This window comes from Protopterus annectens, chromosome 8.part0, assembly GCF_019279795.1.
Source record: "Protopterus annectens isolate FY-2018-M chromosome 8.part0, PAN1.0, whole genome shotgun sequence".
Lineage (NCBI taxonomy): Eukaryota > Metazoa > Chordata > Ceratodontiformes > Protopteridae > Protopterus > Protopterus annectens.
In genome coordinates, this window is record NC_056741.1 from 1,837,732,764 (window position 1) to 1,837,758,021 (window position 25,258).

Genomic DNA, 25,258 nt, shown 5'->3' on the forward strand with positions numbered 1-25,258 from the left:
CTTTGGCTAACTAAGGCATATGGTTGATCTTGTTGGACATTCTGGAATTGTTAGCCATATTGGCATTCAAAGGGGTAGTGTTTTGGGAACCAGATGAAACAGATGGATGGTCTAGGGCCTGCAAAGGCACCTCATTGGGACACCTATCTCTGACTGACAGACAAGTGATATCAGGTTACTATTAATCATGTCTCTACAAGATTTTTATTTCTTTTCTGACTTTGGGGAACATCAGAGGAGAAAGAAGATGGTATTATGGCAGCATGAAATAACAGATGAGGAAGTTTCTTTCTCAGTAAGTCCAAAGGGTGTTTAGTCTGTTCTAAATTGCCAAATAGATATGACTATGTTTTTTGTCATGTTCTGCCCACAAACAGAACAAACAACTCAAGTGGGAATCCTTGCATGAGATCTGCTCTTAGTCACACCTCGTTTTTTCTGGACATTTATTTATTAATTTACTTAGTTACATACACATTAACTGGTTTAATCCCACTAGGCCAATGGCCTCTTTTCATGGAAGACAATGGGAAACATTCTGGGTTATTCTACATCCACCAACTCTGGCAGATGGGGCTTCTGTTTAATATGTCGTCTGAAGGACATATCAAACAATTCACAAAAAAATGTATATATATATATATATATATATATATATATATATATATATATATATATATATATATATATATAAGTGGCCTCCACTATTTTACTTATCTGCCTTAGTCTCTGCACTGAACCAGACCAAAATGATTATTAGATGTGACACTGATAGAAATCTGCATATGTGCACTGCTGGCAAAAATATAAGTTTTTGTGAGTCCATGCATCCCTTTTATAGTAGTATGTCCACTGGCGTTAAGGGTGGACATGCATCATATAAGGAAGAAACCCAAGCTTTGTGGAATGGATGTACATGGAAATTCTGGCAGAGAACTCCCATTTGTGAAGAATACTGCAGCAGTGATCTTGTGTAGTATATGAAACCATTATGTATTCAATTTCATAGATATGTTAGGTACCATTTTCGGAGTTTCATTCAAAATGTCCTTTCCACCGACATTTATGGTCACTCTGACAAAATACTGTAGTGCCTATGATGCAACTATATTATAAGGACTCCACCAAACTCCTCCCCTTAATGAGTTTTGCAAATTCTGAAGCATATTTTCTGTTTATTATGATTGCAAAGCAACTACTAAGCCAGTATTTCTGCTTCTTTTTCCTTCCATTCCCTTGCACCATTCATTCCACAATGATATTAGTTAAAGTAACTGCAGAAGGATGTGACTAAAGAGACTATTAATGGGGAACCAGGCTGCATAAGTGCCCCATAGATGATGATGTAGTCTCAAACTTCGGTTGGAGCTTCTCCAACCATTCCTTAAGCAGGTCCAGCGTCAATGAGAATATCAATTTTATTTTAAATACTGTATTGAGCAATGATACTAATGGCAATTTATAAGGCCTGTCTGATTTAGTGCGTGACTTCTACAACTTTAAACACACCATATACACAGCTACAACTGCACCACATCAGGAATATTACTATGAGACATATCAGAAAGACAGTAATGAGGATGCAGATTCTGGGTGGGGTTATTATAATGGTTAAGGTTTCCACATCAGAGATACAAGGTACAGGGTTGGGTTCTGATCTCTGGTTATTGCCTAGGATTGTAATAGCCTACAGACTATTAGACTAGTATTTTTTATGAACCTATACAAGGGAAGTAACAAAAAGAAAATATATCTTCAGACATATATGACAGAGACCAGTAACTTGCTGAAAAAAGTGTGAAACCAGAAAAATGAGGAATAACTAGAAAGAAACAAGTAGAAAAATGGGTATGACTGAAGGTAAAAGATATGAACAGGCAAGTCTTGGACAGGTTAGTTATGGGCTAAGAAAATATATAATATTTCAGAGCTGCAAGATACTCAAAAACTTAAATAAACAGAGAGGCTACAATGAGTTGCATTACGTTTTATGGGTTTAGATTAGATGGCCAAAAGGCAGCTGACTGGAAAACACAACCATAAACTGTTTATAGTTTTCTGTCATGGCGTAGTCTTCCACACCTTCTGTATACAAGCATGAATGCATGCATGCGCACATACATACATACATACATACATACATACATACATACACACTGTAGTATCACTGTAAATATCTACCCTTAAATAACTCATCCTTTTACATTGCAGAGAGAGTTTCAGAAAGCACAAACATTTGTGCATGACTTAGGGGTGTCTAGATGAAGTTCTCTTTTGTATATATTTCAAGAAATAAAATGCAGTTTGAGCATTTAGCCTTTGTAGTTCTTTGTCCATGTCTGTTGGCAGCCTGTGAGAATGTGTGTCAGCTTGCTGTGCTTTGCACTGTTACACACATGTTTTTCAGTGTTTGCTGTACTTAAAATAAAATGTCAAGCTTCATTTATCATTATCATGATTCATTGGTTGAAGCTGGTTACAGCTCCTCCTCTTCCTAGTGCTGGTATTACTCATTCTGTGATTGATCCTGGTAAAACATTTTCATCATCTACCATTGGCTGATCCTGTTTAACTCCACTACTACAGAAAAGACTTACATTTGACCTAGGCTTATGATTAAAGGTCATTGTGAATGGTTGGTTGAGGTCAGAAATGGTGGCATTCCACATGCTTACTCCAATCACGGTATCATGCAGAAGTTGGCTGTTGCTGTTAACCTAGAAAAAAATGTCAAAAACATTTAAAATATTAGATGATGCATGCACCCAGGAGATGCAGTAATACAGAGTTGACTGTAATCACACTGTGTCATCAGTGTGTAAATAAGGCTTCAACAATATAAACAAAACATTTTCACCCCCAACTTTTGACTGGTGCACCCATCAAAGCAATCAAACTCAGAAGTTTAGCTTGTCAGCCTAAGTATACACTGGCTTCTTTCCTCCATTGTAGATTCATCAACTTTATATTGTGGATTTGAGACTATCCCTGAGTTTGTGTTGTGACAGGATATTGTTGCTCTCCTATTGAAAAAGATAGTAAGTAATAGGTATTCATTCCTAATGTTTTAGCAGGTCTTGCAAAACTATAGTGGTGCCAATACAAAAAGTAGCATGCTGGCCTTTGGTACAGAAGGCTGTGGGTTTTATTCTCACACCAAGAAGGTGGATTACTAACACTATAGTGCATCAGGAGGAAGGTACTGCACTAATGTATGTACCATCATTCCCATCTTCTTGAGTTGGTGGTAGCTCAGGTCGATGTGAAAGATCCCATGGCACTGATTGGAAATGGTAGTGGAAGATACCTGATGTCCTGGTCAAATTTTCTGTAGTAGTATAAATACCACCTTGGGTCTCCCCTAAAAAGAAGACACAAGCCTAGTGGGACTAACTGTGTCAACAAAGGATAAATAAATCTTGTAACTGAACCTGGGATGTTGTTACTATTAGAAGTAATGCTTTCACTACATTGCCAGTCAGCTCAATTTTTTCTCCCCTCCCACATAATTAAATGCAATACAATATCTACATTGAAGGAAGCATCCCACTATAGAGGTGAGGTGGAGTAAAGGAATTTCTGCTGGTTGGTTATATAACAGAACCCAGTGACAGCAGAGAAGCAATACTTGTATACAAACTAATGGACAAAAACCTACTCCATATGTGGACAAATTACTTAGTGTTAATACAGTAGTGTAGACAGGGTGGGGCGAGACAGCAACTGCTCTGGGCACAACGTGTTAAGGGTCGGAATCAGCAGATCCCAATCTCTAATGCCATACAGGCTTTTAAAAGCTGGTATGGCATTTGAGGTCAAACCTGAGCACTGTAGCACTCTGTGTGTGGTTTAAACTGTAGCAAGCAGTTTGCTACAGTTTAAAAGTAAAAAACAAAAAAAAATATATATATATATATATATATATATATATATATATATTTATTTTTTTTTTTTATAATCTAAAACTTGAGTGCTGTAGCGCTTTATGCAGGCAGAGTATAAACTTATAGCAGCTATTTGTTACGTTTGTAGCAAGAGGTTCGCTACAGTTTATAAGAAAAAGAAATAAATTAATTTTAATAAGATGGTGGATGGTGTTGGGCAGGGCACAGAAACGGGACCTGACTGGCTAGGCAAGAAGGTGAGGGAGGCCATGTTGTGCATCTTGTATGGCCAACTGATTGGTAGTAAAAGGACCATGTTTTGTTTTTGCTCTCCAGTGAAAGAGCCGAGAGAATGGGGTGCCGGATCATGGCATTTGTTAACATAGATAATTCTGTTCCTATTTTCTTGATTTTATCTGGTGTAAGTATTTCTAGTAATTGTACTGTCTAATATTTCAAATTAAGTCTGTAAATTACTAACACAGCCTTTGCTAGCCTTCAAGCCCTGCAATCTGTATTTTCACTAACCTTTCATATATACACTAATATGAAGATGGCTCTTGCAACAGGAGCCATTTTTCTGGACTTAATACAGGCTTTTGAAATAATTGACCACGACCTTCATCGTAATAACCACACTTACTACTTCTTTCTCCAGAACTGAAGTCATGATTTACAAATTATTTATCTAACAAATCCTTCATATTCTCAGGTCTCACCTCCTGCTCAAGTGGCTATTTTTCAAATGGTGGTCCTCACAGTCCAGTGCTAGGGCAAAGTCTCCCACATTGGAGGGTGTGTGTGGCATAGCCCCCCACTTAGCTTGAGTACATATTGTCTTCTCAATAAAGTTAGTTATTGGTGTTGCAACTATGCATGTCTATTGTTTAAAATGTATTGTTTTGAAGTTTTTGGTAAAATACAATATAAAACAAATAAGGTGCAGGGCTACACCACCCACACCCCCCAATGTGGGGGGGGCTCTTCCTTCACCCCACCCCTAACTATATATACTAAGTCCAGGACCGCACTACAGTGGGAAAAAGGGCATATACCTTTTACTTGCATTACAGTACTCTACACAGTGCCATATATACTAACTGCAGTTCAGTGAAATGAGTTTTCAGTAATTTGTGTTTTTAACAATGTGGTTGGGGTGAAATAATATTCAGTGAAATGAGATTCAATGAAACAAAGTAGACCCATATACAAACACGTGCACACACACACATATATGTATGTATGTATATATATATATATATATATATATATATATATATATATATAGATATGTACACACACACACACACACACACACACACACACACACACACACACACACACACATAAATATATATATATGTGTGTGTGTGTGTAGATATATATATATATATATATATATATATATATATATATATATATACACATACATATATATATATATATATATATATATATATATGTATATATATAATTTTTAATGAGACATAGCATACCTAAGCATTGCCATGTATGAAGATGACATTTTTTTACCTTAGTTCTCCTAGCTGACAAAAGCTTGTTAAGCAATTTCTGATATCAGAAAGAAGTTAACAAGCCAGTCTTTTTCCATATTTCCCTATTTCAGAGTGTAATTCTAGTACTCCATGCACCATGTACACGTATGACTAGGCCAGTGTATTCACAAACACAGGTATAACTGTACAGTTGAAGATGCTGAAAGCTTCATTTTTTTTTACTTAAGAACTTAATACCAAGATATTTACTGAAATCGAAGCATGCTTGTAAATCAGAGTGCATCTTCACTTGTATATCTGCTAAACATTTTTACAGTAATGGCTGTATAATTAGTCAAAATGGTGAATCACCTTAAAAATGTTTGATTTGTTGAACCATGTGAGAGCAATCTTTGCTTTGTCATAATTCTTAGCTTTTTGAAAGACTTCCTTTGGCAGCATGATTTCAATGTTCATATTTTGCCCATCTCCACTGCTGATTGTGTTCATCTGTTCTTCTGTTGAAATCTGTAAAGATAAAAAAGGAAATGATTTGGCATTCAATTCATAAATGCTGTATGGCAGTTTATGGAGAGTCAAATGAAAAACATAATGTATATTTCTAACTTTTCTACAAAGGTCTCTCTCTCTCCTGGCTTTTACTATACATTTTGTGGGGGTTTACCATTCTGTATTATAAAAAAGTGGCTAAAATCTCATGTGTATCTCCTGAATTCCTATGCAGTATTTTCAATCAACTTATGAAGAACAGCTTTGTGACTTGCTTGTGGTGTTATTCATTTCTGTGGATGTAAACACTACCTGTGGTATCATATTAAACTTGTAAAATTTTGGTTTAGAAAACAACCAATGAGGCTCAGACAGATGCTTTTAACTCCACCCAAACACATATTTCTGCACTCACAAATTGTATACTCATGCATGCACTTATGCTTTATTTGGGAAACAGTAGTGGGGACAAGTCACTAAAAATTGACATGTAATATCTTAGGATTTATAAAACTCAGGTAGGTTTTAAAAGCTGCTACAAATAAGTAATTGTTAAAGTAATGAATCATTAACAAAGGCCATTCTGCAGATCTTCACTGAAGTTGTGATTAAGTTATTTATTTACTTACCTTGCTTTGATAACCAGGTAAGTGGAATGATCAGATGAAAATATTTTAGCCGTAAACGGGGTTACAAAGTGGTGCATGTATAAATAAGAACAGTTTATATAAATGTTGAAGTTTACATACAACAATTCTTAATATGTAGTGTAGTAGCTCAGATGGCTTAGTGGTTAGTAGCTCAGATGGCTTAGTGGTTAAGTGCTGTGACTATGGTATACAGGGTCCTGGGTTCAGGACTTGCAATGGCTGTTTATTTTAACCTATATTCACCCCGGGGATCACTCCAGTGGCTCTACCCGACAAAAGCACTAGGAACTAAGGCCGGGTGGCACGATGCCAGGGTAATCCTATGGGCTAGGCTTGTAAAGGCTCCAGGACCGTTAGCCTAACACACATCTATGAACCTATGCACAATATTTACAATTGACTGCAGGGTGGTGGTGATGTTTCAGTAGGTAGATTATTACTTTAATCTTATTTTATTTTATTTTTTAAGAATTTTTAGATTAATATTTGATAAATGTTACTAGGTTATATACATAACTGCAGTGTAATTTAGGAATCTAGAAGGTTTGATTACTGGAGGTAAGGAAAAATCAAGGACTACCCCTTTAAAATTTGAATTACATTTATTCTGTGGCAGATTTTTTTGGAGAAAGGGAAAAGTTTGTTACAGGTGTGGTAGAAAAAGAAAAGTGTATACCAGTTGAAGAAAGGTAGGATTACTTAAAATGTTCTAATGGAAAGGTTTTTAAAGAGACATATAAAGAAACTGAGTAAATATGATTGCTGGTAATACATTGCACATAGAAAATTTTAGTTTTGAGAATGCACACTCTCTCTTTTATTATTTGTGAATTGAGGGTAGCATGAGGGTATTTCATCTAGGACATCAATTTCTAAGGGGATAACTTTAATTTTAATACATTTTGCTAGATAAAGGAATAAAGAATCATTATGCAGTTGTTTTGGTAGCCACAAGAAAGCAATTACTAGAAAATGGAAATCAAAATCTAAACCAACTATATTAGATGTAGTGAATATAACAACAGAGATAAAACAACTGGAATTGAGATCTTTAGAAAAAGGTAGGAGCAAACTACATAGGAAAAATGGTAATTGTAGGAACAATACAAACAGGGCAGGAATGAGGTTTAAAAGGAGACAGGACTTAAATGAGCTATGTAATGTTTGATTGAAAATGAATGTGTAGATTATAAGGTTCATAGGTTCATAGTTATATACTAGGCTATTGGCCCTAGGGTCTATATAAGACTAGCCAAAAAGGTACCCTGGCTTTCGCCACTCAAGAAAATTATTTTCCTGTGCCCCTGTCAAGCAGAGCCAAAGAATTGATCCCTGGGGTGAATTTCCTATTTCCCATCCAATCACCAAGATTGTTCTTGAAGAGTGCTAATTAAGAGCTTTGATATAGATAGGTAGTTTGTTCCAGAGTATGGGAAGTCTCCGGGACAGGAATCTATCCCTCCAGCATGTTCTGTTTATTGTGGTGACAAGGTTTAGGTCCCTAGAGCATGTAGCTTGGAGGGATTGGGATTTTTTTTAAGTGGAGCATGTCCAGCAGCTCTGGGTTTGACATAGCTTTGTTTGTTAGGCAGAGATCGCCTCTGAGTAGGCGATATGCAAAGGAGTAAAGCTGGAGTTTTTTTCAAACGGTCTGCATAGGGCATCTGTTTGAGGCCTGTAATCCTCTTTATGAGGTATTTCTGCAGCCTTTCCAGTTGTTGTAGATGTCTTGTGAGGTATATACCAAAAGCAGCGTTGTACTCAATAATGGGTCTAATGAGTGCTGAGTAGAGGGGAACAATGACCTCTTTTTTCCTGGATGAGAAACCTTTTGTGCTGAGGTGTGCCACATAGAAGGATTTCCTGACTAATGCGGTGATGTGATTATCAAATGAGAGAATGCTGTCCACCTGTGTCCCAAGGTCTCTTATCACACCTTCGGTGTTAAGTAGACTACCACTTATGTGGTAGTTCATAGGTACAGAGTTTTTACCAAAGGGGATGACAATGCACTTTTTGGTATTGAGCTTGAGGCCATGGCTTTGACACCAGGCATCTGTCTCAGTGAGGCCCTTTTGTAGGATGTTCACATCGTTAGGAGTTTTGATTATGGCTCATAGTTTGCAGTCATCTGTGAACTTCGTTAGCCAAAGACCTTTTATGTTAGCTTGCATTTCAGAGAAGTAGATACCAAACAGGAGAGGACCCAGGACTGAACCCTGTGGTACTCCACTTGTCACTGGTCTGAAGTCGGATTTGGAGTCTGCTACTTTCACAGTGTGAGTTCTGTCAGTGAGCCAGTTGGCAGCCCATCTTGTGACACAGGGATTTATACCTAGTTTAGTGAGTTTATCTATAATTCCAGAGTGGGGGATGCTGTGATGTATAATGCTTGCAATTGGGAATGTGTCAGTATAGTTTGTGATGTAAAATGCTTGCAGCTAGGATTGTGTCAGTGTGCTTTGTTTTCATTTATATAAATATATGATTACTTATGTCATAAGTGATGGTTTAATAAAGATGTTTCTTGTTTAAAAAAAGAGGGCAGGAATTGAATAATTTATTTAATGTTGCTTAGGTTATATGGCATATAGCAATATATGTGAAGTATAATGTTTATCAATTTTAACTTGTTAATACAGTTTAACTACTTTTACATAAATGTAAATGTGCCTATGTCACAACTGATAAGTCAGTGAAGGTGTTAAAAAAAGAATCATTATGCAGAACACTGTAAAAGGTGTCAGTACATAAGTAGGGGGCTGTATCACTGACTGGGAGAGTATCTTGTGTAAGAAGTTTTCAGTGGTGACTATATTAGTTTACAAATCTCTATATTTTATATTATTTTTTTTGTAGCAGTTTGTTGGTTTGCTTGTTTCCTAAAACTGTTAGCAGTACTTGGTAGCTCCATTTTGGAGAGGGATTACTATAAAAATTCCAAAGTTAATTAGCGTGACCATTGATATTATCAACGCATAACATTGACCTCATGAATATTAATCAGATTGTATGCTCGACACGGCAACATCAACATTGAAAATGTCTGTATGTACATATGTGCACAATTTTGAACAGTTGACCTCTGCAACAGTGACGTTGTGACTGTCTAATATTAACATATCGAGCAATTGCCTGCCGTTTACGTGAATTGCAGTCATTTGATAGTAATCCTTTGGAGAGCATGGTAGTTTCATCTACTGCTAAACAAGATTCATGGGTGAGGACTGTAAATTCTTTCATGTACTTTAATCTTTAAGACCTTTGTAATAATTTTTTTATATTGTCAGTGAATTTTAGATGGAGGTTTTGATGTAATCCTTTTGTATTTATAAGACTGAGCAGAATGTATTTTACTATTCCAGAGGACCAGTAACTGAGCAGTGTTCTTACTCAGTTTTTGCGGTACTGAAAGGAATGCAGTTGCTTTTGTTTGGATTTATGAGTTTTTGTGAATGAACCTCATGGTATAGTTATAAAAACTGATGTTGAAGTTGAGTTTGCAAGTCTTTACCGTCAGCACTACATTTTAGTAGTGTAAGGACACAGGCATGTAACAAGACGTTTTTATGGATGAGGGTGGAAGGTAGGGATATGATAAAATATCAAGAATAAAAATAGGTCTCATAGAGAACCTTAGGATACTCCAGACTGCTGGATGTTTGCAATATTATATAGCTATACTTTAATGGGTCTGTTGGTAAGATAATTTTTAAACCATGTTGTTGTAGAGCTTCAGAGACCAATATATTTATGCTGGTTTATTAAAGAAGCTTGATCTACTAGGACAAATGGTTGTCTTAGTATGAATATAACTGTAGGTAGGCATGTCCCTTGTCTTAAGCAGCATTTTAACTTCACCTAAGATGATGTCTCAGTGCAAACAGAAAATGACAGACTTCAGTAATTGGCTTAGTTTCTGGTGTCATTCTAATGGATTGCAGTATCTGTCAGCCTGAGATTACATGATTGACAGACCTTGATGCTTTGCTAGAGATGGTCTTCATCTATCACCTCTTAGATTTAAGCTAGTGGCTAAAGCTCTTGCCTTTTTAGGCAGTGACTCAAGGACAAATTTTCCAATGTAAAACAACGTCATGGTTATGCTGCTAAATGCTAGGAGTTTTAACATGAAACTGCACTCACTGGAAGTAGTCCTCACCTTGGAAGACACAGACATTTGTACAGTACCTGAGACCTGGTTCAAGGCTGTGGAGAGCACACCGGCCATACCTAGTTACACCTCCTTTCACACTTTCAGACCACAAACTGAAGGCATGAAAACTAAAGGAAGTGGTGTATCAATATTCATTAAAAATAAATACACCTCCAGATTGGTTAACCAGTATGATTCACTGGAGATACTGCAGGTGCAATTAACTGTCATTGCCAGTTAGAGGACCCCATCCATGAATCAGGACACCCACTCTGCCTGTTTGGATCTACTTGAGTCTATCAAGATACATCAGAACACCATAGTTTTGGGTGACTTTAACTGCCCATCTGTTGACCGGCTAAATTACTCTTACTCAAAGTTAACTTTCCTCAACTTTGTTAACTCCAGTGCCCTGAACCAGCTGTTTGGTGGGGATGTCAATATCATGGATCTAGTGCTTACCAATATGGGGGAATCACTGTAGCACCCCCACTGTGAGGTCTTCCTTGGTGAGATCTGACCACAAATCAGTCTCACTCAAAGTAACTATCAAACCTGACCCCCCCCCCCCCCAGTAGCTAAAAAATTCTCCAAAGCAGATTATAATATTTTACAGGATAGTATAAACAGCTTCACTGCACTTCCACCCTCAAGTTGGAACTAGCAACTATGCCAAGTTCTACACCAATGCTTTATACAAATACCTGTATAACTGCTTTGTCTCAGCTGTACCTGATAGGACCAAAACAAGCTCCTCAAGGAAGAGCAAACATGCCTGGTGGACAACTTCCATTAACAGGCTTTACAATAAGAGAAAATTTTGCTGTTTAAGAGTAAGAGGGAGTGAGCCCTAAACTGGAAAAACTTCCTCCTCAGCTCAAACAAGCAAATAAGACTTTTTGTGAACTCCTCCAAAGTAAAATTGTGAATCCAGATTAGCTTCCTCAACTAAGAACAACCATAAGGTATTCTTTAATTACATCCATAACCTCAAAGGAAAGGCCAAAATGTATGCCCAACTGGTAGTTAATGATATATCATATACTGAGCCAGTGGACACAACTAACCTGTTGGCCAACAGGTTCTATGAAAACCTCACTCCCCATTCCACAACACACGTACCCCATGACATCCCTACCACCTGTCCCCTAACTTGTATCTCTAAAGATCAGGTCATAAATGCCCTCTGTAAGGCCAAAAACACAGCATCTATGGGACCTGATAACATCTCAGGCTGTGTCCTGATAACATCCCAGGCTGCGTCCTACATGGGCTTCAACAAGAATTAGTAACACAATTGGGTACTCTTTTTAGTCTTAGTCTAAGCACCGGCTTTGTCCCAGCTGAATGGAAAATGGCAAGTGATATTCCCTTGCACAAAGGTGGTGTTTCCACTGACCATGGGAACTATAAACCTATCAGCCTGACTAGCCTTATCTGCAGGCCGTGTAGCAAATCTTCATGGACCTTCTCAACAAATATATAGGTAATCTAAAGACACTTGGCAAAGGGATATCATGCCTGTTAAACCTGGTGGACTTCTTCGAGACAGACACCAAGGCCCTGGATGAGGGTAAATCTGCATACAACCTACCTAGATTTAGCCAAGGCTTTTGGCACTATAACTCACTCAGGCATCATTGACAAAATCACTCAGCTAACTATCAACCCTTACATCTTTAGATGGGTTGCTAATTGACTCACTGATAGAACACATATAGTCAAAATCGGGAAATCCACCTCCAACAACAGACCTGTAACCAGTGGTGTTCCACAGGGATCAGTCCTAGGGACCTCTGCTGTTTGGAATCTATTTCTCCAAACTATAAGCAAAAATTAAAGGTGTGTGGCTGACAAAGTTTGTTGATGACTGCAAACTGGGAGTGGTCATAGAATCTCCAAATGGTGTCAACATCCTAAAAGAGAGTCTTAAACAAACAAATGATTGGTGCCAAAGTCATAGCCTTAAACTCAGTGCAAAACATGTTTTAGCATTCCTTTTGGTAAGAGCAATATTACTGCTAACTATCACATCAATAGCAATACCCTAAGTACACACTCAATGGTGAGAGACCTGAGCACACAGGTTAAAAGCATCCTTACCTTTGATCACCATGTCTCCACAGTGGTAAGAAGGGTATTATGTATTGCTCTTCTCATAAGTAAGGGCACTGCCTCCAGAAAAAAAATAAGCTATAACCTCCCTTTACTCTTCCCTCATCAAGCCAATAATTGAGTACAATGCCCCCTTTGGTATGTACCTTTCCAAGCACCTACAGCAATTGAAGATACCATAAAGGTTCCTCACAAGGAAAATTCAAGGCCTTCCGCATCTGTCCTATGTGGATCATCTGAAATCACTGTCACTTTATTCCATTTCATACAGACTACTCACAGGTGATCTCTGCCTTGCATATAAGTCAATCTCTGACCGTAAGCTTTATTAGAAATGCTGCATATCATCAAGTCAAATGGTGCACGAGTTACTCACTCTAAAGACCTTAACCTGGTATGTGACATTAATAGAACCTGCTGGAGGGATAGATTTGTCTCTCAGAGGTTACCACACCTTTGGAACAGACTCCCAATTCATTTTGCACATAGCACCTCATCGGCCCTCTTCAAACGCAATCTGGGCTATTGGATGTGTAATCATAAATTCACCCCAGGGGTTCCACCTGTGTCCCTGTAGTACAGGGCAATAGGTGCTGATCATTGAAATAAGGGTAGAACTTGGCTAGGCTTGTAAGGGCCCTAGGACCATTATTCTAGTAACTTCCTATGATCCTATGATCTGTAACCATATTCCTTCAAGTACAAAAACTTACTAGAACTTTTTGCTAAAATGAACAGAACATCAAAGCAGAATTATTTTAATCCTAGGATATAGTTCAAAAGAAATTTGAGAAAAAAAGCCTCCTACTTTGAGAAGATGCAGTTTGATGTTCTCTTTTTTAAACACCTTTACTAAACATGACATTAAAAAAATTACCTAGGTGCACTTACAGTAACAGAAAAATTCTATTTAATTTGCCAGTAACTGCAACTGAGCTTTTGTATTTAGCAGTAGCGACAAAGAACTGTTTTAGCTAAAATGATCTACTATAAAGGCAGACCATAAAAAAGCAGAATCAGACCCACTATAGTAATTCTCCCCTCTCATAAACTAGATTTTGCATCTATATTTAGGAAAAAGGCTAAGGTTGTATAACAAATTATCATTTCTTCAGCATGAAAGTGGGACATGGCTCCTAGCCAAAAATAACAGCATGTTTCAGGCTTGGAAATTTAACTTGGGATCCATTCATCTGCTGACATCAGAAGTGTGATGCAAATGATTTATTATCTTTTTGAAGTTGGACTGTGGCCCTTGTTTAATAAACCACTACAGTTTAACAACTCTGTATATACTTAAAAATTATTTAAATTAATATTTTCATTTGTTCTCTGAAATTTGCTCTTTCCATAACTATCCCCTATTTATTTAATAGATTTCATATTAATTTGCCAGTGTTTCTTTTCTACTCGGGACATTTGCATAAAGCTTAGAGAACAGCTTTACACTGATAAATCTGTTGTTGATTTTTGTGTCATCAGTGTACACCCATCAGCTCCTGACTCTCTGACTATATGCAATGTTACAATGCATTGTAGTAGTACTCCTGCAACCTAAAAAGGTCATCAATGAGGCTACCTCCATGACTAATAAAGGTCATTAATGAAGCTACGTCCATGAGTAGTTAAGGTCATTAATGAAGCTACGTCCATGAGTAGTAAAGGTCATTAATGAAGCTACGTCTGTGAGTAGTAAAGGTCATCAATGTGGCTATGTCAATGAGTAATCTGGCTCTTATACTCTGTTCCCAGCTCACAAGTAAAGTACAGTCTTAAAGTTTCCTGTTGTGTTTGTCTGCTGTCCATCTAATTCCATAGGATATAACACAAAGAATGCCAAAAATATTTCTTCAGTTTCCAATTTAATTTATCTGCAGAATCAAAATGATGTTTTTCATACTGTATGATGAATTTCTTAAACTTACACCTATGCACCTGCTAGAACTTTGAGAACATGTATCCATCAACCACATAATTCCTCTGAAAACATCTACTTTTAACAGTAAATAAAATCAGCTGTACATGTCCTCCTCTGTGAATAATGTCATGCCATATATGTTCATAACAAAGTAGTATTGGATTATTCTAATTTCTTGATTTCTTTCACACTGTATAGACAGAATGGAAACCCATACTTGGGCTGAGGCACCTAGGCAGTGAGACATTTCCCTGGGGTACATTTGGTTGGGGACACATAACTGAAGTGGCATTCAGCTGCAGAGAAATATGGTTGTTGGAAATTCCCTGTCAGCAATGAGAAGAATGTGGTACCATACCCACAATTTCAATAACCAAATGCACAGGGAGAAAATAATGTCCATGGGCCCTAAAGGCAACATGAAACACAGACAGCATGGCGCTCATAAGCAGCAGGCTGGCCAGTGGGCATGTCAGTGGCAGTAAAAAAGCAGTGCACAATGGGCAATGCCTTTATAATTGGTGTGTGTGTGTGTGTGTGTGTGTGTGTGTGTGTGTGTGTGTGTGTGTGTGTGTGTGTGTGTGTGTGGACCATTATCCCTTCACATTGTCTAGGGAATATTACCTAAAATGCATATTGGAGCATAAATGTACCTCCATGCAGGATTTCCTCCATCTTGTAGCACACTTTTACCTGTTCTAGTTACAGAAGCATGTACCGTACACTGAGCACAACACTCATTACTCCTTCTGCCCCCATGCAGTTCGTTATTAAAGCTGTGGGCATATCAGTGTGTACTTCTCTTTGCCAACAGGGAATTCATAACAACCATATCTCCTTGCAGCTGAATGTCACTTCAGCCATGTACCCCCAACCAAATGTATCCCAAGGAAATGTCTCACTGCCTAGGTGCCTGAACCCCCATACTCTACATAGGGTCTGAATGATCTAAATAAGGCACAACTGGATGAGACTGTGCAAAAAATGTTACACATCAGACCATTCTTTATTATTGCATAGTTTGTTAGTGACCTGTACACAAAGACTCCTATGTATTTGACAGCATAATCAGAATTCAAAATATTAAAATTAATGGAATAAAAGTTGTTCTTGTGCTGCCCAAAGTGGATAACTGAACACTTTATTTCATTAAATGCAATATTACTTATTGGTAAATACTTAATTCAAGCAATCCTGTAGTAATTTAGAACTTCTACTGACCTTACCATCATCCTAATTTTTATGCTATTGACAAATATTACTCATGCAGATTTGTTCAGATGTTGCAATTGATGGATGCAGTAAATAAAAATGGTCCAGTACACAACCTTTATCACACCCCCTTGCACTACTTACTTTTGGAACAAATCTATACATTTCTTTCTGCACTTATGTCTCTGATTGTGAAGTCTTCCTAAAAATTCAGTCAGTGTAGAGTAAAGCTCAGGCATTCTTTTAGTTACAGCAAGCAAAAGTCTTAGCCGTGGACAGTTGTTTTTCTTTCTTGTAACCTGTATGTCTGAAGTGATTATTCTCTGTTTTCTCTTAATTTGTATTTCTCTGCATATACTGTGTTGCTTAATTCATTCTTTCTCAGGCAAATTATTTTTTATTTATTCACTTTGAAATATTTGACTTTTAACAAAAACTGGAAAGCCTAAGGGAGAACACTTCAAAACAAACTGAAGTCTTCAAGGAATTATTTCAACAGCATCAGAACAAAATAATGGACATAGAAACAGCTTTAAGTGATATAGAGGGGAGACTTAAGGAAGATGAATTACATACTGATTACTACTTAAGCAAAACACTTGGTTGCAGGATAAGATTGATGATCTCGAAAATTGGGAGTGGAGGTGTAACATAAGAATTTTTGGATTACCATAGAAAACCGAAGGAGAGGATATTATTTCTTTTCTGAATTCTTGGATCCCTAAATGATTTACAGGAAGGCTTCTCCTATGGAACTGAGAGAGCTAATAGATCAATTGGTAAGCCTGCATCTACTTCCTACTCAGCTGCACCAAGATCCATTGTTATAAAATTCCTTTCATATTTAGACAAGGAACTTGTGTTAAAATTTGCATGGAGGAAAGCCCCTTTAAAATTCAACCAAAGTCATATCAGGTTTGACCATGACTATTAAGCTAAAGTTTTAGATATGAGGAAAACAATGATGGCCACTGGTTAAATGTTTAAAACAAAATAACATCAAAGCACAAATGTATCCTGCAAAAAATAAAATACAACTCTCCAGTGGAATAAGGACCTTTAGCAGTCTAGATGAAGCATCCACCGTCATAGAAAACAACAATTTAATTACTATTCCTGAAGACATGGACTGCTCTTTGTCTTTCTTAAAGAGAATTTTGGGAAAAAAAACTCATGGACAGATGCCAAAAAGAAAAAAAAAAAACAAAAGACTGATACTTTAACTGCTGAAGCAAGTAAATCTGCCAAAGGAATTAGTTATTTAGCAATAGATGCTTTAACATTTTTTGCTTTCAGCAGTAAATGGACTCTTAAGCTGGACACATTGTAATACATTTGAATTTGACCATAAAAATGAAGCATTAACCACCTTCAAACCACCAAATGCTAACTGATGATGTTTTATTAAGCAAATCTGAATGAATATGGATAAAAAAACTTCTTGCTCACTTCAGATAAACAAATTTGCTTTTATTTTTTAACAATGGACATACTTAAAAGTTTTATGGGATGGTGTGGGAGGGTTCTGTCTGTCAGCATGACAAATTACTCTAAACTGTAATTTTTGTTCTTTTTTACTAATTTACATACAACATGTAGTATAACTGTTTAAAAGTACTTAAACACTTGCATTTTTACCTTGTTTTAATTCAAAATAGTGTGGTGGTACTATGTTAGAAGTGAATGTTTAACTGAAAATACTTAGAAAACTGCCATGAGGCTTCACAACACCAGTTTAGCATTATTTTCCTATTTTAACTTTAATAAATACAAGTTTCTGCTTTGAAATGTCTTTTTAGTTTCAGGTGAAGCTTTTCTTACCTTGAGAAGTCTCATGAACTGTTTAAACCACACAAATCCCTAATAATAATCTGAGAAGCTTCCAGGCCATTCCTTTTTGTTGTAACTCACAGGAAATGAGGGGAACTATATTAGAGAGACACCTCCTGCTCTGAATATCCTGCTTATAGCTGAAAATGTCCAGAATAGTGTTGTTTAATAAGGTTACTGTCTCCTTTTGCTTAAAATTGCTTAATAACTGTTTTATTGTTTAATACCAATTTTATAACTGCTTAATCTGCCATATCTAATTAACTAATGAAGATATATAAGGAAGCTAGTTAACGTAGATAATTAACTATCATTTTCAAAAACTTATTATATTGCAAAGTAACAGTAAAATGTTTAATCTGAACTTGCAATAAATATTTTGATGCTGACAAATATTCATACAACTACTTTTGCTAACATTAATTCTCCACTTGTTTGTAGATAGATAAATAGGTAAATAAACTGATATACAGATATATATACACAGATATCTGTGTGCATATTTATATATGTTTAATCATTACTATATATGTGTATCTGTATGTGTTAGTTTGTGTATATGCATTCATATATGGGAGTGTAAATATGTTTATACATGTTTGTATGCATATTCATATATGCATAAGTGCTTTTGTCTATGTGCAGATTCATATTGGTAGCTACATAATGTGTTTGTATAGGTGGATATATGTTTATATGGCATTATTAAGAATGACTTCTTATAAAAAAAGCCTCCTTAATATATTTATCCATTCTAATCAATAAAGTTCACCTAAATCAATCTTTACTTATATTTTTTTTCATAAAAGTTTTATCAATATTGCTTAATTATCATAAGGTTAATAACAGTGGGGTTTAATTTTAACTGTTGTGTTACTTAATTTTTTTTTAAAGTTTGAGATTTTAATATCCTTATTGATTATCATTTACTCTGGTTAAAACTGTTCAGATTAATTATGCCTTAGTAATATAGATCTCACTTTTAGAATTTATCAGAGCTAATGAGTACGGTTATGAAGGTTAGGGGAAGCAATTTGACTGACTTCAGCTTATTTCTCAAAATGGGAATTTTAACAATTCCATGTTTGTTTTGGAAAATATATATTTTTTTCTGAAACTATGCTTTACTGTTTTTATTCTGTTGTTTTTTTTTTTTTCCCACAGTCAGGCCTGATTATGGAATGCCTTATATTACAGCACGAGTCAATGTTTTTTCAAATCTATTGTTCTCACTTGCAAAAATGTGGGTGTCTCTAGTCAGTAGGAAGAGATCTGTGATAAAAAAGTTAGTCAGCACTAATTATTATCTAAATTGTCCTTATAATTCACTATGTATTTATCCTTGACTTCTGTAAATATCAGTGGGCTCAATAATCCAAAGAAAAGGTCAAACCTGTTATGATATTTAAACTTAAACAAATCACAAGTAGTATTTTTACAGGAAACTCATTTTAAATCCACAGAGAAAAATGTTTGGAATCATAATTATATAAAATTAGCTCACACAGCATATAAATCTAAAATGAGGGGTGTCATGATTTTATGTAAGTATAACTTTACACATCCACAGATTTTATACAAATGTGAAGACACTGAGGGATTATTAGCCATTATCATCTTAAAACTTAACAACATAATTTGGACACTAGCTAATCTTTATTGGTTTCCACAACTAGAAATGTCAACTGCAAAATATCATCTTGACTTTAGAACTAATGTTTTAAAAGGAAATCTTATTTTAGGGGGTGATTTCAATTGCATACTAGACAGCCTTGATACCATGAATAATCGTCCACTCAGACTTACATCTATAGCAAAACTTTTTAAGAAAAGGATAGATTCTCTTAAATTATATGACAGATTTAATTTTAAGCATAAAAATAACTTTGTTTTTCTCATATTGATCACAGGTTCAAAACTCAAAAACTAAAATACACAGAATAGTTGTTTCAAACGATTTGAAATTAAAGCTCTCATCTTTTTCTATTCTTCCCTGGCATTTATCTGATCATGATTGTCTCATGTTAGATATACAAATGGACTTTACCAAGTTAACTTCTATAACTAGAATACCTGCTTATATTACCAAACTCAAAGACTTTAAACCCTGGCTACTATCAGAGCTAGAATTTTTTCTAGAAGTAAATAATTCTGAAACTAACATAATAATGGTTTGAGATGCCTTAAAGGCCTATATCTATGGCAGAACTGTAGATTCATACAAAAATAAGCTAAAGGAGTGGGAATCAGAATTGCAAAACTTACAATTGCAGCTATCAACTCTCAGATCCAAATTTACACATTTAACGTTAAATGATAAAAAGGAAACAGACGAACTACATAAAATATTTGGATATTTTAACACATAGAATGTGTTATTATATCATTAGAAAGAATGAAATTAAACTCTTATGCTCTCACTCCAGAACATATGCACAATTTGTCAGTAAGAGCTAAACTTCATTCCAAATCAAACAATATTATAAAACTATTACATGAACCCATTAATGTCAGTATCTGACATAGGTGATATTCTAGATGCTTTTAGGTTTCATTATAAGAAACAGTTTAATTCTAGTCACATAAACAGTAATGCACTTGATGAAGAATTAGCCACTTTCAGTTTAGAGGTTATTCCAGAGGATCTTAGAATAAGCCTTGAGAAACAAGTATCCCTAAATGAAATTGTGATAAACAGTGATGCTGCCAGCCCAGCTAGCTGGAATGTTGTAAATAACTATATGTCACTTGAAAATATTAATATGATTTATATAGAAATGTGACACTGCCAGAGCAGTTAGATCAAATTTTGTAAATAATTCTATGTCATTTGTGAATAGTAATATGATTTGTAGGCTTGCTTTAAACATATAAGAAAACTATATGTTTTGTACTGAGCTTTAAGGTTGTAACCACTGTGCACCCTGCTGGAAAAGAATAGAAATGTATATAAACTACATGTCAATGCAAATGTATGATTTCATAGTAGAAATTGTGACATGCAGAGTTAACATGCAAAACTCTAAGAAAATAAGTTGAATAGGAAAGAGTGTTACAATGTGTTATAAAGTTAGTTTATCCCAGCTAAGAGTCAGAATGTCTAGGCTAGGGGCTTCTTTCTATTGTCTGGAAACAGAGGTAATTACAGGTTTCCAAGGTAATTGTTTATGACTTTCAGTTTCAGGCAAGCTTCTAAGAGAACATTGTCAGCTTCTGAGAGATAAGTATTTTTAACAGAGACATGTTAAAAATGTAAGTGCCTGCTAGCCTGGGAAACTTAGGCAGAGGTGACAAGAATGATGTAATTTGACATGATTCAGCAGTAAGGTGTATTATTAACTTAAGAACTATCTCAGAGAGAAAGACGGTGCATTTTGTATTTTAATCTGGCTCTGACAAAATCACCAGCACTTTGCCTTGCTCTGTAGGTAAGTTATTTAGAACATAGCTTCTCTTAGAGATATATAGGAATATAGCAAGATTAGTTAAATATTTTCTGTTTTTATGTAACTGTCCTGCTATGTTATTTTAAAGTATTCCCTGTGATTGTGAACTCTCTGTTGTCATTGTGCTGAGTTAATGAGTATTGTCTTGTGCTTTTATTATTTATTATTAAATATATTTAAATATTTTAATTGTGGCTAGTTTGCTTGCAGATTTATAAGCTCTTTGAGTACTTGCCTGTATTTGGTGATACTATACAAGCCACTTTAGAATAGCCTTAAAAGTTCTGGTCACACTTACCAATTGGATAATAGTAACATTACACAGTAGAATTGGTCACCTTTTGCAAGGGTCTTAGAATAGCTGATGAGTGGTTTCAAACTATAGTTCTAACTGGAAATCCATTCATTTAGCTATAATACTAAAAGAAAATGCATTATCATCAAAAATTTATTTCAGTAATTTTTCTAATACATTTTGGCATTTTCTATGACATACCACTCAGTATAATGTAACAAAACCTACAAATTTAACTCCTTTAAATAATATCTTTAACAATTTTAGGAAAATAGCAATTTCTAATGTTGTTGTTGTTTGTCTTTCGGCTTTTCCCAGTTAGGGGTCGCCACAGCAGAACTCCGGTCCGCTAATGATTGGCAGTAGATTTTCACAAACGCTGAGGTGCCAGCTCGATGCTCAACTTTCAACGAAGGCAAGCACATTTATGCATGTCTTTCGAATGCCCAACCAACCACGGGGAGGACATGCAGACTCTACACATCAGGCACTCCTTGCACTCTTGGCTTGACTTATTGGTTCCTTTTAGAATCACAAAAAAATGTTTCAGATAAGCTACATTTTATTAAACTTTTTAGTGAATGGGTGAAGAAATAATTTATATGTTGGCAACATTGTATTAAAAACCTGAAAACATTAGATGCTCAACAAATCATCAGGGAACATAATTTGTCATTATAAGATTGGCTACTACTACAAAGTATAATAACGTACTCACAAGATCTATGTGGAATTATTAAGAATTCATCGTATTTGAAACAACCTCTTCTAGTTTTTTTTATATATCTGAAATATTATACAATAATTTCAAATTTGACAATTTAATATCCAAATTATATAGTATTTTAATAAATTATAAGACTACTCTAACTATTAAACAATGGAATACAATGACCAGAGGCCTTTTTCCCAATTGTTCTCAGGCAGAGAAAGCCAAACTACTATATTCTGTAAAATCTACTTCCTGGGGTCAATACCGAAGTATATTCCCATGGAATGTTTTACGCAGAGGCTTCTTAACCCCTGATAAAACTGCCAAACTTAAAAAAATCTGATAATATTATTTGTTGGATATGTTTAACATCTTGTAAAGCAGATTGGTTTCTTATCTTTTATGACTGTCCTAATTTAAAACATTTCTGGGAAGACATTGAAGATTTTTTTCAGGCTTATTTTTACAAAATTTCTCTTTAACCAAAACAATAATCTTTTTAATGTTAATGAAGATTTTATTATGAACAAATCCAACTCGTATCTCTTATATATCTTACTATCAACTCCCCAATGAATTTCCAAAATTAGCTACTACCTCCATCTCCTGTCCTATATTTATACTAATCAACCACTTCATCTCTGAATAGTATGTACCCCTCCTCTGGAAAGTATCACATATCATCCCCCTACACAAATGTGGCCCCTCTACTGACTTCTCCAACTATCTACCCTTTGCCATTCTCTCCCCTGGCCAAAATCTTAGAAAAATGCATTTATCAACAACTTGACTACTTCCATAAAAACAATCTTTTATCCAGCTCGCAACATGGTTTCTGACCTAAGCATAGTACTAATACTGCACTTATAAATTTCACTAATGCTGTAAACCTCCTCAAAAATGATAGCAAAATAGTATCCTCAATTTTCCTAGATATGTCCAAAGCTTTTGACATGGTATCACACCAAATACTTCTCAACAAACTAGCCACATACAACCTTAGTATAACATCCCTGACTTGGATTCACAGCTGTATTTCTAATTGACAGCAATCTACCAAATGGGAAAACAAACTCTCCTCCCTTCTATCCGTTTCTGTTGGAGTCCCCCAAGGATCTATCCTCAGTCCTCTCTTCTTTGTCATATTTACCAACAACCTCAGAACCTCTACCCAATTCGCTTCTATAATTCAATATGCCAATTATGACTCTCGTATCTGCTCTGCCCCCTCATCTCAGGAACTACAATAAAAAACACAAAAATCTCTCCAAGACTTAGAAAGCTACCTCATCAACCATCATCTCATACTCAACCTAAACAAAACCAAGCTAATGGTCTTCAGCAATAAAAACAAAAAAAATAACCTACCTTCCTTCACCATCTACTCATCCAATGGTATTAAAATTGAACAGGTCATTCAAACTAAGCTTCTAGATGTAACAATAAATGTCTAAAATTAGGCAAGCATATATCACTAACAATTTAAAAAGTCCATATCAAACTTGGCACACTCTATAGGGCCAAACCATACCTTACCAACAATGCCAGACTATCCACAAGCAGATCCCACCTACCATCAATCATCCTTTATTGCTCCCAAACCTTTACCAACCTGTGTGACTCTGACTTGAACAACCTAGAGACTTGCTATAACAAAATAGCCAAGTTTGCCATTAACCTACCCCATAGATCTAATCACTGTTCTGCCTTCACCAACTCAGCTGGATTGAGCTACCCAGTCTATTATCACTCAACCAACTAACCATTGCCCACAGTATCATACACAAGCCCAACAACTGCCCTGCTCTCATTGACCTAATTCAACCAAACACTAATCTTAGGTCCCTCAGATCATCTGACAAATTAAAGGTAACTAAATCCCATAACCATTTTGGAGACTCCCTCTACTCTAATAAAATAGCCAAAAAGTGGAACCTACTACCCCAATACATTGTAAAGAATCAGGACACCCTCAGATTCAAAGTACTATTAAAAGAACACCTCAACAATCACTGGACATGCTCATGTACAGCTCCAGGATAATTACAATAGTAAGTTATCTCTTCTCTAACTAAACCTACTCTGTAGTAGATCAACTCTGTAACTACACCTACTCTGTACAGGTACCAACTTTCACTCTCTTGTGAGACAAAATATGTCATCTGTTTACTGCCTGTTCCTCCCCTCCAAGCCTAACAACTATGCAAAAACAAAAGTATGTTTACTGTTGTCAAGATTTGTATTTTGAATGAAACTTCTTGTTAGTTTTAATCAAATATTTGCTGTAATTTTCTACACTTTGGGATACTCTGATGTTTTATGTATTTTCTGTTAAATACTTGTTGGAGCTTTTCTCTCTAGGTCTCTGCTGAAAATGGGCTCCTGGCCCAGTCGGTCATTACCCAGTTTACAAATGTAAATAAATAAATATATTATGGACAACTCTAGTAGTAGCTAGAAAATGCATCACAAGAAAATGGAACGCTATGACCTTTCCAAGTTTTGAAGGTTTCCTGTCTCTGTTAAAAGAATTGATAATTAAAGAAACTAGAACAAAAGTTTCATCAACAATCCTTGGATTAAGGTTTCATCTCTTATTGAGACTTTGAAATACATTATAATTTTTATATAAATTTACTTTGATACCTTGTAATAGTTATGACTTTTTCTCAGGCCTTTGTAAATAATGTAAATAGTTGATGTGTTTTCTTATTCTTATTCAAAATTATGTTTCGTGTTTTATCTATTTTTGTCGTATTACAAATTATTTCTTTTCTTAATAAAAATATTTGAGTAAAAAAAAAAAGAAAATGCAGACTAATACAAATCCTATTATTCAAGCAACTTTTTAATTTTATAAGAGCAATATTTAAAACCTTTTCCTATTTTTGAGCCTTTGTTACATGTTTATTTTAGGCTTCGTTCAGATTTCTTGAGCTAAGAGCTTAGGAGGTATGCAAGCCTCTTAACTGCTGCCACTGCTCACTCGATCAATCTCACTCTCTCTACACACACACACACACACACACACACA

At 35.6% G+C, this 25,258-nt stretch overlaps 1 protein-coding gene across 1 annotated transcript in view; it reads right to left on the bottom strand.

The window, feature by feature from the left end:
• LOC122809665 (adhesion G-protein coupled receptor G5-like) overlaps positions 1 to 25,258 on the bottom strand; it is a 472,088-nt gene that overhangs the window by 280,637 nt on the left and 166,193 nt on the right. The window contains exons 5-6 of the mRNA XM_044081327.1: positions 5,753 to 5,908; positions 2,598 to 2,717 (exon numbers count right to left, since the gene is read on the bottom strand). Of these exons, the coding sequence (XP_043937262.1) occupies positions 2,598 to 2,717; positions 5,753 to 5,908 (276 nt within the window). The remainder of the gene's footprint in view (positions 1 to 2,597; positions 2,718 to 5,752; positions 5,909 to 25,258) is intronic.